The sequence below is a fragment of the Mytilus trossulus genome, unplaced genomic scaffold, assembly GCF_036588685.1.
Source record: "Mytilus trossulus isolate FHL-02 unplaced genomic scaffold, PNRI_Mtr1.1.1.hap1 h1tg000122l__unscaffolded, whole genome shotgun sequence".
In the NCBI taxonomy this organism is placed as follows: Eukaryota; Metazoa; Mollusca; class Bivalvia; order Mytilida; family Mytilidae; genus Mytilus; species Mytilus trossulus.
In genome coordinates this window covers 776,902-793,990 of record NW_026963298.1, presented here as the reverse complement: position 1 = coordinate 793,990, position 17,089 = coordinate 776,902, and the positions used below count along the sequence as shown (strand labels likewise).

Sequence of the window (17,089 nt, the reverse complement as noted above, 5' to 3'; positions counted from 1 at the left end):
TTAAAAAAAAAAAATTGAAAATTAAGAATAAGGTGAATTGAAATTAACAGAAATAAATGATTTAAAGATCAATGAAACTTTACGTTTTCTGCATATTAAATTCATTATTGACAATATTCTAGTAGATCATTTCGAAAGAAACGTTGATCTTTCAAATAGGTTGTAAACGCAACTGGTCAAATGAAATAAGCGATGCAAATTTTATACATTCATCAGCATCATTGTTTTTGCCAAAATCACGGTCTTTTATGAGTTAACTTATCATTTCGTTTCCAATTGTAGGCAAATTTAACCTTATATCCTTCTCGTGCATTGCGTCAGCAATTATTTAATTTTATTCACCTTAAAAATGTCAGACCACGATAATCCGATAAGCAACAAAAAGATCAGCAATAGTGGTAAAAAAAAAAGTTATAAATTCCATGTGTCCGAAGCGAGCACTATTTTTGATTTATCTTCATCATTTCCGTCCAGCGACAAGTATTTGAAATCCAAAGATATGAAAGAATAGAAAGAGTTGATGAGCTATATGACGAAAATGACACCCAAAAATAGTCAAATCAGTCGAATGCAACCTTGATTGATGGAGTTTCAAATCTTAGGTATCTTTATAACTCCAAAATATAAAAATTGACCATTGATTGGAGTTGTAAGGATTTGCAGAACCAAAACATTGTCATAATTCGTACGTCTTAAATTTCCACACTGATGCTCGAGGATGGAAGACATTGTCTTCAATTTTTCAGGGTATAACATTTTTTTAGTACCACCATATATTAAATATATTTCATTATTCACCAAAACATTTGATTGATAAGCAATGTTTCTTTCTATATTTTGTTGGACAAATGAGTAATCAATGATAAAATCTTGTTGGTGATCAAATTTTTATTTTATCCGATTTCAGATTTCTCTTAATCTCGTTTAGCTACCGGTACTGTCACTGTTATAAAACTGAACGTTCAGCTCCTTATTACTAGTACCTTGAATCACAAGGACAATATGATAAAATGTACCTCATGTCATCTTTACTTTTGTTTATTATCCCAGCTATCCAACTTATTTCGAAGAAAATAGAAATACTTTTTTTTCTCCAAGTTTTATACTTATTTTAAACTTGGTATCATTTATGTCGTACAGTGACAGAATAAAAAAGAGGGGCTATACGGAGAATTGTCGTCATGCGTATGTTCTTGATACAAACAAGACAATATATATTGTCAAAATGTTATATATGGAAGTTTTCAAATGCAGGAACTGAACCCAAGAACTTTACAGAGAAGGGCATATATTTCTAACTGAATAGAGTTACAGAATACAGAAAAGTAGATCTCCTCCCCTAATACAGACCGTTATATATATATATATATGCATTGTGACGGATAGTTTTGTTTAATCTATCTAACTGCTTTTAATTCCGAAAAGAATGTTGTAGGCCTACAAGGTGTTGTTAATTAATGTAACGGCATTTATATCAGGCCCTTTCAACCGACGTCCTAATTTCGATGAAAGAAATTGGAAGCTTCTCTGCTTGTGGAACACTAAAAAAAGAAAGAGCAATTTTTATGGCTTCTTGCAATTGCATACTTGTTAAATCGTATTGAATTCGGTATCAAATTTTTATTAATCTGTTTTCAATATTCAAGATATGAAATAATCATAAAGCTTCATATCTTGAATATCGAAAACAGGTCTAAATTATTAACATGCATTACAGCGATTTTAGATTTTAGAAGGAAGCAACTCTGTTACACTCAAACAATTGATTTATAAAAAAATGTTACATGTTGTCTTCTTATGTCGTCTGACTTACAATATATCATTGATCTGTAAGAGATATATCCACCATTCATTATAACTATCTAATATGTTTATTTGGCATGCCATACTCGATAAAAGTGCGGACGTGATAGAAAGCACTCTATACCAAAATGTCAAAGGAGATTACATTCCACGGAGGTTACATTTCGACGATTTAGTCATTTATGAACCATAATATGTATGTTGGACTCGGAGGTGCGATGGTACTCCGAACCGCGATGGTCACGCTGAAGTGTGATGGTCCACGCTGAAGTGCGATGGTTAACACGCCGAAGTGCGATGGTCACATTGTGACGTTAACTTGTTGATAGATACGCTTAAGTGCGATGGTCGTTACGCTGAAGTGCGATGGTCCACGCTGAAGTGCGATGGTTAGCACGCCGAAGTGCGATGGTAACTTTGTGACGTTAACTTGTTAATAGCTACGCTGAAGTGCGATGGTGGTTACGCTGAAGTGCGATGGTCCACGCTAAAGTGCGACAGTTACATTTTAAAGATAAATTATTTAAAACAAATACGCTGAAGTGCAATGGTATGCCTGTAACAATGATTAGAAAGCTAAATATGTTTTATATAAATACAAAACTGTAGGTTTTTCCGTTTGAATTGTTTAACACGAGTTATTGCTGTTCTGAGTGAACCTATTATCTGTGTTGAAGGCCGTATTTTAACTTGAAATGGTTTACTTTACACATTGCAGCTTGGATTGACAGTTATGTCATTCGCACTCATACCACATCTTCTTATATATTTAAACTTCTTCAATAAAAGAAAGATTTTAGCAAACTGACTATAAGTAGGTAGAAAAAATAAAACAATTTCAATTTAAGTGCATAAATTCATGCAATATGCAATGAATGAATATTTAATACAGCAAATTAGGACGAATTAAGTATTTCGATAAACAGTGGATTTTATTGTTCTCAAGGTCTTTCACTGTGTACACTCTCCCTTTAGAATCATCCATCTGAATGTCCATTATTATCCCCTTCTTCCAATACCCTGACAGAAATACATTTGTTCCTGCGCTAAGTTCTGAATTTGGTCTAAAATCTATTGTGTCATTAATATTTGGATTAAATGTTTGCATTTCCATCACTTGTGGCTTCCTAGGAAACAACTCAACAGGATACAAATCCCTATCCCATGCTTCTCTGTTCTGTTAAAAATAGTAACGGTACATGTATTAGTTTCAGTTCATTTTTAAAATAACTTGCAATGTATAACTTAAAACAAATAATGTTTTGCCTGACATTTTAACAACATGTTTAATCTATTTTGTACTTATCAATTGCTATTAAAAATGTACATTTGTATTTAATTTATTATGATATATTCCAAATAAAAAAAAAAAAAAAATGAACATATTAAACAAAAAAATGGCTCAAGTCTATCCATATTCGGTGTGATCCAAGGCTCCGTTTTAAAGGCCGGACATTGACCTATAATGTTTTACTTTTATAAATTATTATTTAGATTTAGAGTTGTCTCATTGGCACTTACACCACATCTTCCTATATCTTTATACATAATTCATTCTAATCTGTTCATTTATAATTTATGTAATGTTTGCATTTTTGTGTGTACAGTATTATGTATGCTTCAACTCAATAGCTACACTGTATGTATAGTACACTATGTGAAACTTATCTTAAGTGTTTGCCTTATTTAACAGACTTAAAATAATACTTTATTTTATAAAATTACCTCAGTGTAAATATTGGAACCAGAATATCTCCGTTTGTTTGAATTGGTCTGCATTGCATTGGCTAACAATCTTTTAGCATATATTTCCCGGTAATACGGGCTTACTTCAGTCTGAAAAAGAATAAAAATTAATAACTAATTCATATATTATTGCAATATAAATTTTATTGTTTAGTATTCTTCCAAGTTTAATGTTAAATTAAAAAAAAAAGCTGGAAATTAAAAACAATGTCTATAAATAAATTCACATTTATTTATTTCAAATTTTAAGAATTTATTCCCATCAAGATAATGTAACAAAAATGTGCAAGTCAAAAATAAGTAATCAAGTACCTGCATCATATCAGTGTTGCGAACCATCTGTGAGTTTGTAATGTCAGCCAAAGGTGTTCCATGCATCATATTAGTGTTGCGAGCCATCTGTGAGTTTGTAATGTCAGCCAAAGGTGTTCCATGCATCATATCAGTGTTGCGAACCATCTGTGAGTTTGTAATGTCAGCCAAAGGTGTTCCGTGCATCATATCAGTGTTGCGAACCATCTGTGAGTTTCTAGTGTCAGCCAAAGGTGTTCCATGCATCATATCAGTGTTGCGAACCATCTGTGAGTTTTTAGTGTCAGCCAAAGGTGTTACATGTATCATATCAGTGTTGCGAACCATCTGTGGATTTCTAATGTCAGCCAAAGGTGTTCCATGCATCATATTAGTGTTGCGAACCATCTGTGAGTTTGTAGTGTCAGCCAAAGGTGTTCCATGCATCATATCAGTGTTGCGAACCATCTGTAAGTTTGAAGTGTCAGTCAAAGGTGTTCCATGCATCATATCAGTGTTGCGAGCCATCTGTGAGTTTGTAGTGTCAGTCAAAGGTGCTTCATTGTAAATGTTACTTCTTTTTTCTACCGGGGCCTACATAAAAATAGGTATACACATACTCAGTAAACAAAATATATGTTATTAGATATTAAAATAAGAAAATAAATTGTTTTAAGAAGTTGCAACATATGTTAAATTAAACAATACTAATTAACGTTTTAAATCTAAATTAGATTGAGTAATTAATAAGGCACTTTAAATAGATAAACTAAAACCAAAAGAATATATAAAATGTTAAAAAAAATCTTACAATCTTTTCTAGTTTCTGTCTCCACAGATTTTCCATATACTCCTGATTTGACAATTGTCTCTCTTGTGAGGGCGCAATAGATAACTCGTTCATATGTGCACACTCTGGTACTGGTACAATGGATACCCCATCTGTATGCGCAGATTGAAGTGTAGTGCTTCTGTCCTTAACGTGTTCCTGTAGTAAATCATTTGTATAAATAGTAATAATTCTAAACGCTGTATTCATATATAATTACTTCTTGACTAAAATGGCTATTTTTGCATAAATATTCTTTTTGAAGAAATATTTCATTTTTTTTCTTTTTAAATAAAAGTAGTGAACAAACAGTATAAAAGTATAAGATAATTAGCTTGTTTGCACCATTTTGTAAAAAGCAATCCTCAGTACAAGAGTTATATACATGTATTTCTCTTTAAAAGCAGTTGTACTGTTACACCGAGACTGTCCGATGTTAAAGGTATGGTTAGGATCTCGCTGACATGTGTAACCCCGGCACATTCTGTATGTACATGAATTTCTCAACACGACGGGTGCCATATGTGGAGCAGTATCTGCTAACTCTTCCGGAGCACCTGAGATCACTCCCATTTTTTGCTAGGATTTCTGTTGTATGTGTACTATTATTTGGATTTTTTTCAGCCATGGCGTTATCAGTTTATTTTTGATTTATGAGTTTAACTGCTCCTTTCGGATCTTTTGCCCCTCTTTCAGGCAGTTAGTTTTCTCGTTTAAAAAGTTTTACATTTGTTTTTGAGAGGTCTTTTAAAGCTAACTATACGGTATGGGCTTTGCTCATTGTTTAAGGACGTACGGTGACCTATCATTAAAAACTGTTTAAAATTGTTTGGTCACTTGTGGAGAGTCTCATAGGAAATCATACATGTAACACATTTTCTTTTTTTTTTTATAAAAGAAAAATATTTGAAACAGTTATTAAAAAACATACCGTTTGTTTTAAACTGTCAACACTAAAACTATGTTCCTCGTTTACTGTATCATGTGATGTTTTTTTGTTGACTTCACCATTTAATTCATGCTGTTCAGCTACTTTCTGAAGATCGAGCTGTCTTTGCTGAAAAACATACAAATAAAAACATGAACTTTATATTCGAATTAAATTCGTGTACGGTGCAGTCCGGTGTATCCGCGCACCTAAGACTTATGACTTCACTTCATTCAACTGATAAAACCAATAATTGGATAATTTTGTGTGAACACATTCATAACATACTTTTATTTCATAAAATTATCTGTTTGTATGGTTTCATCCTTTAGATTTTGTGTAATGTGTGTCCAAAATTAGGAAAACCCCTGTTCTGAGAGTTCCTCCAATGTCCGGTGATTTCGCGCATGCCTTCCAAAAATAGCTTATTTGAAATAAAGGAAAGATTTTATACTACGAAATATAGCTCAGTTTGTACCAAAAACACTTCCAAGGATGCAGAGCAAAAAATATTTCAATCTGATATTAATTTGACTTAAATAAAACAAAAATAATCTGATGATGTAATTTTTTTAATGGAAATTGGCAAAATATGGTAAATCGCAGGATTGCAGTTATTAATTAATTCTTGAACTTATCAATTTTATTCTTTTTTATCCCTTCGGAAAGCTTAAACACTAACAAGAACGATTGTGTATGTGTTACTGTGTTGATATGACGAAATCAGCTAATGCGCGATATCACGGGCCGCGCGGACACCGGGGACTCCACTGTATATACTTATTAAAAACGATTCCACATCATCCTAATTTCCCCCTTAAAACAACATTTCGCTTTTAAAAGTCCTTTTTTTCACTTCTTAAAGTTATTTTCATTTTGTTTATTTATATTGAAATACGGATTACCTATAAAAAGTATTTTTATAACTAAACATAATGCGTTTTAATTATATTGTAAAAACATATTAATGTTAGTTTTTATTATAACACCAGGTATGAAACATTGTTATAAGAGAAACAAAATAATTTACGTTTTAAGAGCTGTGATTGCAGTTGTTTACCAAATAAATCAATAATACAATAATACCTGACTATTTTCATTGACTACTGTATTTTCTACTGTTAATTCTTCCGTATCAACATTATCTTCTACATCCAGGTGTGCACTATCCAAAAATGCTTTTTCTTCTGATGTCAAATTGCATATTGGTACCTAATATTGAAAGATTAAAAGGATAACTATTAAAAGAAAAAGTAATTCGGTTTTAAACATGTATGAAATATTTGCAACTGGACTTTTTTATTTAATTTATACAACTTTAGCGAACCCATAGTGTAAATTGTTCAAATTTTAAAACATTAAAATGCTTAAGCCTTTTGGGTGTTATATTTTATTCCTTATTAGTACACTTATAAATATGTCTAAAATACTTGCTACTGAACGTTTTTATACCAATAAATAATACATGTACGTAAACGTATTAAACGTGAAAACTATACTTTTCAAAACTAATATTGTTATTAACTTGTATGAAATATCGGTCACTGTACATGTAGAAACCACTCTTTTTCTCCATAAAGTTATTTTATATTTGATGGTGTCTAAAATGTGCAAAACATATATAGCAAACGTGGTATAAAATTCATATAAACATGCTTAAAACCTGAAATAATCTATAGAAATATATAATATTAATATTTTACCTGATCTTCTAACGCAACACAGAAATTTGGTCTTTTATAAAATCTCTGGTATGGTGTCAAAGGTTTGGTAGATTTATTTACTCTGCTATTGTACTTATAGTAAAACTCGTCTAGCATACTTGGCCAGTCCCGACTATCAACAAAAGCTGTTCTGAAGTAGGCGACAACTGTTCTGTTAAACCTTTCAACTCGACCTTTAAATAAATGCATACTTATATTTTTTAAAATGTGTTAGTAATAATTGAAAATCGCATCAAAAACATTATCTTATTTGAAATCTATTTTAATTTATAAATTCGTGTAATTTTGTTTTGTCCTATGTTTATTTATAAACATAAATAACTTTTTTAATATAAAAAAACAATAAGGTTATTGGTAAATGAATGTATTTAATATCAAGTCATATATAAATATTATTTTGAGTTTATATATCAAACTATCTTAAACTACAGATGGGTGCGGTCCTAACCTTGACAAAGGTTAACTTAGAGTTAACTTGTTGACTGCTTTCTAAGTTAACTTGAGAATTTTTAAGCAGTCAAGCAAGTTAACTTCGTCGTCGGTGGACCAGACCTACGGTCTGCTTTTTTAGGACTGCTGCAGACCTATCGACAAGTCTGCTCCAGACCAGACCTGTGGACAAGTCTGCTTTTGACCAGTCCTGAGGACAGGTCTGCCCCAGACCAGACCTGTGGACAAGTCTGCTTTTGACCAGTCCTGAGGACAGGTCTGCCTCAGACCAGACCTGTGGACAGGTCTGCTCCTGACCAGACCTGAGGACAGGTCTGCTTTTGACCAGACCTGTGGACAAGTCTGCTATTGACCAGACCTGAGGACAGGTCTGCTTATGGCAGATAATCGTTATAAGAGTTTTCTTATCAGACTTGAGCTTTCATTAAAATATGTAAACAACATTCGCATTGTTTGTCCACAGATATCATTTATTATTGGCAGTGTCTGCGCGTACCCGCATGCGGGTACGAATAGTCAAATTGCCGTTCTAGGCTGTGCGTACCCACATCCGGTTTTCTAATAAAATGCCATCGAATCGGGAAATAAACGTGAAATATGTACGAAAATTATCGATAATATGGGGATTTCGGGTAGAACGAGTGAAGAATATGAAAAAATAATATTTTCAAATTGTATTTATTAATTTAAAAATAAAGATACATAATAAACATTGCAAAATTAAATGCACAATGATAGAAAATGATACTGTACAGTCCCTGAAAAGAAAAAAAGTAAAAGAAAACTACTAAAATCAAGGTTAAAGCTTGAGTTTCTGAAAATTAAAAAAAGCAAGTAATAATATCAATGTAAACCAATAACAAAAGATTCATGTAACTAATTAAGATTTGCACAGATTTCAACCCGGCAGGCTGCACATTTCAAATGTTGCCAGCCTACGTTCACGTTTCATTATTCATTATATCAAGGATTTGTATAGTTAGATACAAATCCTTGATTATATCTGAGACTACTATAACAGTCTCAGATTATATTACTTGCTTCTTTAAATTTTAATTTTTATAAACTCAAGCTTCAATTTTAGTAGTTTTATTTATTTTAAAATTTTAGTTTCTGTTTTACATTTTACTAAAAGATTATTTTAAAATATCATCATATGGGTATATTTTTAATTTATAAAAAAAATCTTTAAATTTGCATTAAAATTATAGTATTAATTTCTATCATGTTTTTCTTTAACAGGGACTGTACAGTTTAATTTTCCATCATTGTGCATTAATTTTGTAATGTTTATTATGCATCATTATTTAATAAATACAACTTGAAAATATTATTTTTCATACTCTTCACTCGTTCTACACGATATCCCCATATTATCGATAATTTACGTAGATATTTCGCGTTTATACCCGATCCGATGGCATTTTATTAGAAAACCGGATGTGGGTACGCGCAGCCTAGAACGGCAATTTGACTATTCGTACCCGCATGCGGGTACGCGCAGACACTGCCTTTATTATTTACTCGCTAGACTCTACTAAATATTATACAAATGCTCTCTTTTATTTGATATACATGTATTCTTATATAAATAAAAAATGGCTATACGATCACACAGAGTTTTTTTTATTAGAAGGTGGATAGAAAGGTTATCCAACGCATCGGAACAATATTCTTATATCACGGGATATCGGCAACATTGTCTACGTTACTTCGTTCCCCGTTGTTTACCTGTCCCTTCCTAAATTTTACTTTACTTATACTTGCATGGATATTTCATTGATATTCAACTTGTTTGCATTGGATTTACTATTCTATTTCCCGCAGAATATTCTAACAGAAATTGTACAGTGTCCGTAAGCATACGGTGTGGTAAAACTATCAACAATCTCGTCAAATTCGTCAGATTTGTCATTGCCGATATTTATATGGGACGTCCCAAAATTATACTCACTGCGCATTTTAATGAAATAGTTGCCACTTGACGTTTAACTATAAACAAAATCAATCAACCGACATAATAGATTCCAAGAAGAGAACTTGTATACTTTTTTTATTAAATCATTGTAAATAGTACAAATGAATTCAGACATGTCAGTGTTGGTACGTATTCGTTGGTACTTTGATGATGTGGCATAATAGTTTTGTTTTACACGTACACCATCATGAACTCCTATATATGATGTAACTGTTATTATGAATAAAGAGATGAAATTCTGACATTCTCAATTTATTCAGAATATTTTTGGCATTAATAGTTTTCCAATATTATTGATTAAGTGTACATTTACGGTCCTACTAAAATGTGAACAGGAGCACCAGGAGAAAACGTTAAGGCGCTCGGTACAATGGTATGCGGGTATATAGATTTGCAAATAAAAGTGCACATATGATCAGTTTTGGTCAAATAGTTTTGTTTTCCAAGTCAGCATGAGGTATTAAAACTACTGAAATTTTGTTACGTATCAATATTTTGAATAAAAGGAGGACACGCTGGTATCCTAAATTTATGCGAACAAAAAATTGTTGTTATTATATTGCAATATTGCTGTCCATTGTCATGATTGTATTATACATTGAATCCTGACATAAAAAATATGACTGATTTACTATGCGGGTATATAGATTTACAAATTAAAGTGCACATATGGTCAGTTTTGGTGGATGCGGTCAACTTATTTTGTTGTACAAGTCAACTGGAGGCATCAAAACTACTGAAATTTTGTTACGTATCAATATTTTGAATAAAATTAGGACATGCTGGTATCCTAAATTTATGCGAACAAAAATTTGTTGTTATTATATTGCAATATTGCTGTCCATTGTCATGATTGTATTATACATTGAATCCTGACATAAATAATATGACTGATTTACTATGCGGGTATATAGATTTACAAATTAAAGTGCACATATGGTGCAGTTTTGGTAATGCGGTCAAATAATTTTGTTGTACAAGTCAACTGGAGGTATCAAAACTACTGAAATTTTGTTACGTATCAATATTTTGAATAAAATGAGGACATGCTGGTATCCTAAATTTATGCGAACAAAATTTTTTTGTTATTATATTGCAATATTGCTGTCCATTGTCATGATTGTATTATACATTGAATCCTGACATAAAAAATATGGCTGATTTACTATGCTGGTATATAAATTTACAGATTAAAGTGCATATATGGTCAGTTTTGGTGGATGCGGTCAAATAATTTTGTTGTACAAGTCAACTGGAGGCATCAAAACTACTGAAATTTTGTTACGTATCAGCATGATCAGTATTTTAAGTAAAAAGAGGACATGCTGGTATCCTAAATTTAGGCGAACAAAAATTTATTGTTATTATATTGCAATATTGTTGTCAATTGTCATGATTGTATTATACATTAAATCCTGACATAAAAAAATGACTGATTTACTGTCTGGGTATATAGATTTTCAAATTAAAGTGCACATTTGGTCAGTTTTAGTAATGCGGTCAAATAATTTTGTTGTACAAGTCAACTGGAGGTATCAAAACTACTGAAATTTTGTTACGTATCAATATTTTGAATAAAATGAGGACATGCTGGTATCCTAAATTTATGCGAACAAAAATTTGTTGTTATTATATTGCAATATTGCTGTCCATTGTCATGATTGTATTACACATTGAATCCTGACATAAAAAATATGGCTGATTTACTATGCGTGTATACATGGTAAATAGATTTACAAATTAAAGTGCACATATGGTCAGTTTTGGTGGATGCGGTCAACTTATTTTATTGTACAAGTCAACTGGAGGCATCAAAACTACTGAAATTTTGTTACGTATCAATATTTTGAATAAAATTAGGACATGCTGGTATCCTAAATTTATGCGAACAAAAATTTGTTGTTATTATATTGCAATATTGCTGTCCATTGTCATGATTGTATTATACATTGAATCCTGACATAAAAAATATGACTGATTTACTATGCGGGTATATAGATTTACAAATTAAAGTGCACATATGGTCAGTTTTGGTGGATGCGGTCAACTAATTTTGTTGTACAAGTCAGCTGGAGGAATCAAAACTACTGAAATTTTGTTACGTATCAATATTTTGAATAAAATGAGGACATGCTGGTATCCTAAATTGATGTGAACAAAAATTCGTTGTTATTATATTGCAATATTGCTGTTCATTGTCATGATCGTATTATACATTGATTCTGGCATACAAAATATGGCTGATTAACTATGCGGGTATATAGATTTACAAATTAAAGTGCACATATGGTCAGTTTTGGTGGATGCGGTCAAATAATTTTGTTGTACAAGTCAACTGGAGGTATCAAAACTACTGAAATTTTGTTACGTATCAATATTTTGAATAAAATGAGGACATGCTGGTATCCTAAATTTATGCGAACAAAAATTTGTTGTTATTATATTGCAATATTGCTGTCCATTGTCATGATTGTATTATACATTGAATCCTGACATAAAAATATGGCTGATTTACTATGCGGGTATATATATTTACAAATTAAAGTGCATATATGGTCAGTTTTGGTGGATGCGGTCAAATAATTTTGTTTGTTTGTACAAGTCAACTGGAGGCATCAAAACTACTGAAATTTTGTTACGTATCAGTATTTTAAGTAAAAAAGAGGACATGCTGGCACCCTTTAGAGGGCGAACAAAAATTTGTTGTTATTATATTGCAATATTGCTGTCCATTGTCATGATTGTATTATATATTGAATCCTGACATTAAAAATAAGGCTGATTTACTATGCTGGTATATAGATTTACAATTTAAAGTTCACATATGGTCAGTTTTGGTAATGCGGTCAAGCAATTTTGTTGTACACGTCAGCTGGAGGTATCAAAACTACTGAAATTTTGTTACGTATCAATATTTTGAATAAAATGAGGACATGCTGGTATCCTTAATTTATGCGAACAAAACTTTTTTGTTATTATATTGCAATTTTGCTGTCCATTGTCATGATTGTATTATACATCGAATCCTGACATAAAAACATATGGCTGATTTACTATGCGGGTATATATATAACAAATTAAAGTGCATATATGGTCAGTTTTGGTGGATGCGGTCAAATAATTTTGGTGTACAGGTCAACTGGAGGCATCAAAACTACTGAAATTTTGTTACGTATCAGTATTTTGAGTAAAAAGAGGACATGCTGGCACACTTAATTTAGGCGAGCAAAAATTTGTAGTCATTATTTAAATGAACTAAACTATTGCTGATTGTGGCTGCATAGTTCAAGGATGTATAACTAACAAGAACGTATACACCTAACATCAAATATACTTCTTTTCAAAAATATACATAATATGATTGATTTTGATCTCGGAATATATATATATTCAGTGCCTGTTATCATTGTAACCGAGATATTTATAATGGATAGATTGTCAGATTACAGATAAATTTGTGTTACGTTCTGTGCGTACTTATTTTCAAATAATTGTATTTAATCCTGTTCATAAAACGGAAGTATTAATTTTCAAATTACTTTATTTTCGATGTTTATACTACGAAAAAAAGATATTAAATTTTCTTTTTAAATCAACGAAGAGCGGTCCTAGTTACAAGTTAACTTAGTGTAGAGCAGACCAGTCAAAAGTTAACTTGGGAACAGGTCTGGTTTTGATCGGATTTGTCCAAGCAGAAGTTAACTTTGTGGCAGGACCGGTCTCCAAGTTAACTTATGTTAACTTTATGACAGGACTGGTTCCGAAGTTAACTTATGTTAACTTATGACAGGACGGGTTCGAAGTTAACTTATATCAATAGCGGACCTGTTTCCAAGTTAACTTTTTGGCAGACATAAAAACAGTCCTAGGACCAAGTCCGCTTTTCAAGTTAACTAGATTTTTGTCCTAGGACTGGTCAGAGCAGTCCTATATTCGGTCACAGGTTAACTTTGACCAGTCCAAATGACTGGTTATCAAGTTAACCTGCTGTACAGGTTAGGAGTGCACCCATCTGTAATTTATCTATTTAAAATAACTTAAATTAATCTTTTTATTCTAAAAATACTCATCTATCACTATTTATTGAGCAAACATTATGGATGCCTCTTAAAAATTAATAATATATGTAAAACATTACCTTGTGATTGGGGATGGTAAGGCCTTCCGTTAATTTTTCTTGTTTTAAATTCTGCCATAACTTTTGTTAAGTCTTCATTATTAAACTCCTTTCCATTGTCAGTTTGTAAAATCCTAGGTGGTCCAAAAATGTATATAAATTTCAATATCACTGAAGCAACTTCTTTTGCTGTTTTGTGCTTAATGGACCCACCGAATGCAAATCTGCTGTAGCAATCTACAATATTGCATATGTAATTGTAACCATGTGACGGAGGCATCTTCTTGAGGTCCATTTGCCATCTACTATTAGGATAGGTTGCTGGAATTGGCCTTCTTGTTCTTTGAGTTTTAGGTAAATCAACTGCCGATAGGTACTGTTGGCATTTAATGTTCAGCTTAAACAGTAAACGAATATTTTCCCGAACTACTGGGAAAAAAGACTTCCTCAAAGTTTCGTATACCGTATCACTTTTTCTATGATCAGTTTTGTGATTTTTTTGAATTTCTTCCAAAAGTTCACCTTTTGACAAGACTTTTCTGTGGAATTCAGTAACAGTCGTGCTCCTGTAAAATATACTGTCCAAGTCTTTGTCGTATAAAAAATTGGACACATATTTTCTTATACTAGTTTCTCCCATCTGAAGACCTAGTACATCCTTTATTCTTTTTGCTCCCCATGATTTGTTGGTATATTTTGCCTTGCATATTGAAAAAAACTTCATCCTGCACTGCCCAAAACTGTTCCGGACTTGGATCGTTTGTAACCTTTTTTTCCATTCGTTTGTTATAACAAAGCCTTCGTCAACAAAATCTTCTTTTCCTTCCTGCAATTCCATACCGTTTTGTTTACGAAACGTTGTATTTCAAAACGTCATAATATTTAACGTCATGGTAACTTGTTTTAAAACGCGCGAATATATAAATTACATTAACGCGAACTTTTGCATTATTTTAGGAATAGCTTTATTTTAGCATTTACAATTATTTACGAAAATATTAATTATTGTTTTTATTAATGCATTTATGCATTTTTGCTTACTAAATTTTATTTATCATGATTTTTATTATAATAACATATAATGTTCCAACATGACCATCGCACTTCAGCGAATGAACCATCGCACTTCAGCGTGGACCATCGTACTTCAGCGAATGAACTATCGCACTTCAGCGTGGACCATCGCACTTCAGCGTCCCATCGCATCTCCGAGTTCTATATCTATATAAACCATCGCACTTCGGCGTGAACCATCGCACTTCAGCGTGACCATCGCACTTCCGCGTCCCCATCGCACCTCCGAGTCCTACATGTATATCTAAAGATCGGAGTTTTACTAAAATGTAATGTTGACATCCATATCGATCTGTTGAATGTGAAATTTATTTTCAAAATTGATATTTATTAACAATTGGCCATTCCACGGAGATTACACGCTAAACAAATCTCTACAGTGTTTAACTTTGCTTCGTTTTTCAGACTGATGTAACTTGGAATAAATGACCATTGTTATAAACAAAATTATTTATGGTAACCTTATTGCATATTTTGGCGTTAATATTGAGTCACTGATAAGGTTTTTGCATCGGAACTAAACACATTTATTCTAAAAATAGTTGTTGGCATGACACGGGTTATGTTCTCCTCATATATGTTATGATGGTATGATACTAAACCCCTAACGCGAAGGATTGTGCCTGATGTTCATATGACGAAATCATAATCTTTCAGTCAGTTTAATTGAAGTCTGGACCTGGCATGTCAGTTAACTGCTAGTAGTCTGTTGTTATTTATGTATTATTGTCATTTTGTTTATTTTCTTTTGGTTACATCTTCTGACATCAGACTCGGACTTCTCTTGAACTGAATTTTAATGTGCGTATTGTTATGCGTTTACTTTTCTACATTGGTTAGGGGTAAAGGGGGAGGGTTGAGATCTCACAAACATGTTTAACCCCGCCGCATTTTTGCGCCTGTCCCAAGTCAGGATCCTCTGGCCTTTGTTAGTCTTGTATTATTTTAATTTTAGTTTCTTGTGTACAATTTGGAAATAAGTATGGCGTTCATTATCACTGAACTAGTATATATTTGTTGAGGGGCCAGCTGAAGGACGCCTCCGGGTGCGGGAATTTCTCGCTACATTGAAGACCTGTTGGTGACTTCTGCTGTTGTTTTTTTTATTTGGTCGGGTTGTTGTCTCTTTGACACATTCCCCATTTCCATTCTCAATTTTATTATGATGAAATTTAACTCATATAACACTCTATAGTGCACTAAATATTTTGTCCAGCTTGGTCTTTCATCCATCAATGGAAATTTTAGCTTTTCCAAGAACACATTATGGACGGCCGGTACGATCACGATCGTTGTGCAATATGTACTAAACTTTATAAAAACTAAAAATATATACAATAAAGAAATCTAAAATTCTCAGATATAAGGATAACGAGCTACGGGTATATAACTGGAAGTTGTTAGGTTTGCTTTCTTACGGTGGGACGTCATAAAGTGGGCGCTTTATCGGAGAACCAGGGGTATATGTGGTTATGATTGAAAATTGATATGAAAATATCAGTTTTCAAATTACATTAATAGAATACAAATATTTAATAAAATCATAAAAACTCAAGATAGATATACCAAAAAAAAAACTCAATAAAACTAGCAACATTAAGTATGTACTAAATACTTCTTAGAAACAGAGGATGAATTTAGCCACTTTGAGTCGCAAATACAAGAGTAAAATGCCTACTTCTAGCGAATAAACATATAATTAACATGTAACTCCTACGATTTTATTATCTTGAAGGTCCTTTAATAACTGTGTTTTGAAGTTATGCAATAATCAGATATTAACAGTCAGTTCAATAAGAGTATGATCTTTTTATTACAGAACGTTACTATTCACGAGTGCAACTGTTTTGCTGAGTATGAATTCGTATTGCTTTAATAATGGGCACGGTACTTTTCCATCCCAAATAAATTTGTTGAGTTTTGATGTTGTTTTTGTTGTTGTCATCGAATTTTGTCAAATGTCTTAACGTTTGTAGTTGTAAATCGTATTTTTGTTTGTTGTATTCGTGTGTTGTGTTGAGAATAACAAATCATTTGGTAGATTTAATTTTGGATCAACGAAATTTACACGATATATTTGGTTTGCAGTTTGATCAGAAGAAACACCGACAAAGCTAGATAATACAATTAATTATCGAATTACTACTAC

The 17,089-nt window shown here is 32.2% G+C and overlaps 1 protein-coding gene across 1 annotated transcript; it reads right to left on the bottom strand.

The window, feature by feature from the left end:
• Positions 1-2,001: 2,001 nt before the first annotated feature.
• On the bottom strand, positions 2,002-14,649 carry LOC134700115 (uncharacterized). The gene is made up of 8 exons (XM_063561488.1): positions 13,888-14,649; positions 7,301-7,494; positions 6,684-6,809; positions 5,601-5,726; positions 4,652-4,828; positions 3,862-4,434; positions 3,529-3,639; positions 2,002-2,980 (listed from the first exon to the last, which is right to left on the bottom strand). The coding sequence occupies exons 1-8, from the start codon at positions 14,588-14,590 to the stop codon at positions 2,687-2,689; spliced, it is 2,304 nt and encodes a 767-aa protein (XP_063417558.1). The 5' UTR covers positions 14,591-14,649; the 3' UTR covers positions 2,002-2,686.
• Between the last annotated feature and the right edge of the window lie 2,440 nt (positions 14,650-17,089).

What these genes read in the sequence shown, in the direction of transcription:
- LOC134700115 (XM_063561488.1), bottom strand. Translation starts at nt 14,590, where the DNA reads ATGAAGTTTTTTTCAATATGCAAGGCAAAATATACCAACAAATCATGG. An exon ending in GTGTTGCGTTAGAAGATCAG is followed by an intron (nt 6,810 to 7,300) that starts GTAAAATATTAA and finishes TTTCAATATTAG; the next exon opens with GTACCAATATGCAATTTGAC. An exon ending in GTTCCAATATTTACACTGAG is followed by an intron (nt 2,981 to 3,528) that starts GTAATTTTATAA and finishes TATTTTTAACAG; the next exon opens with AACAGAGAAGCATGGGATAG.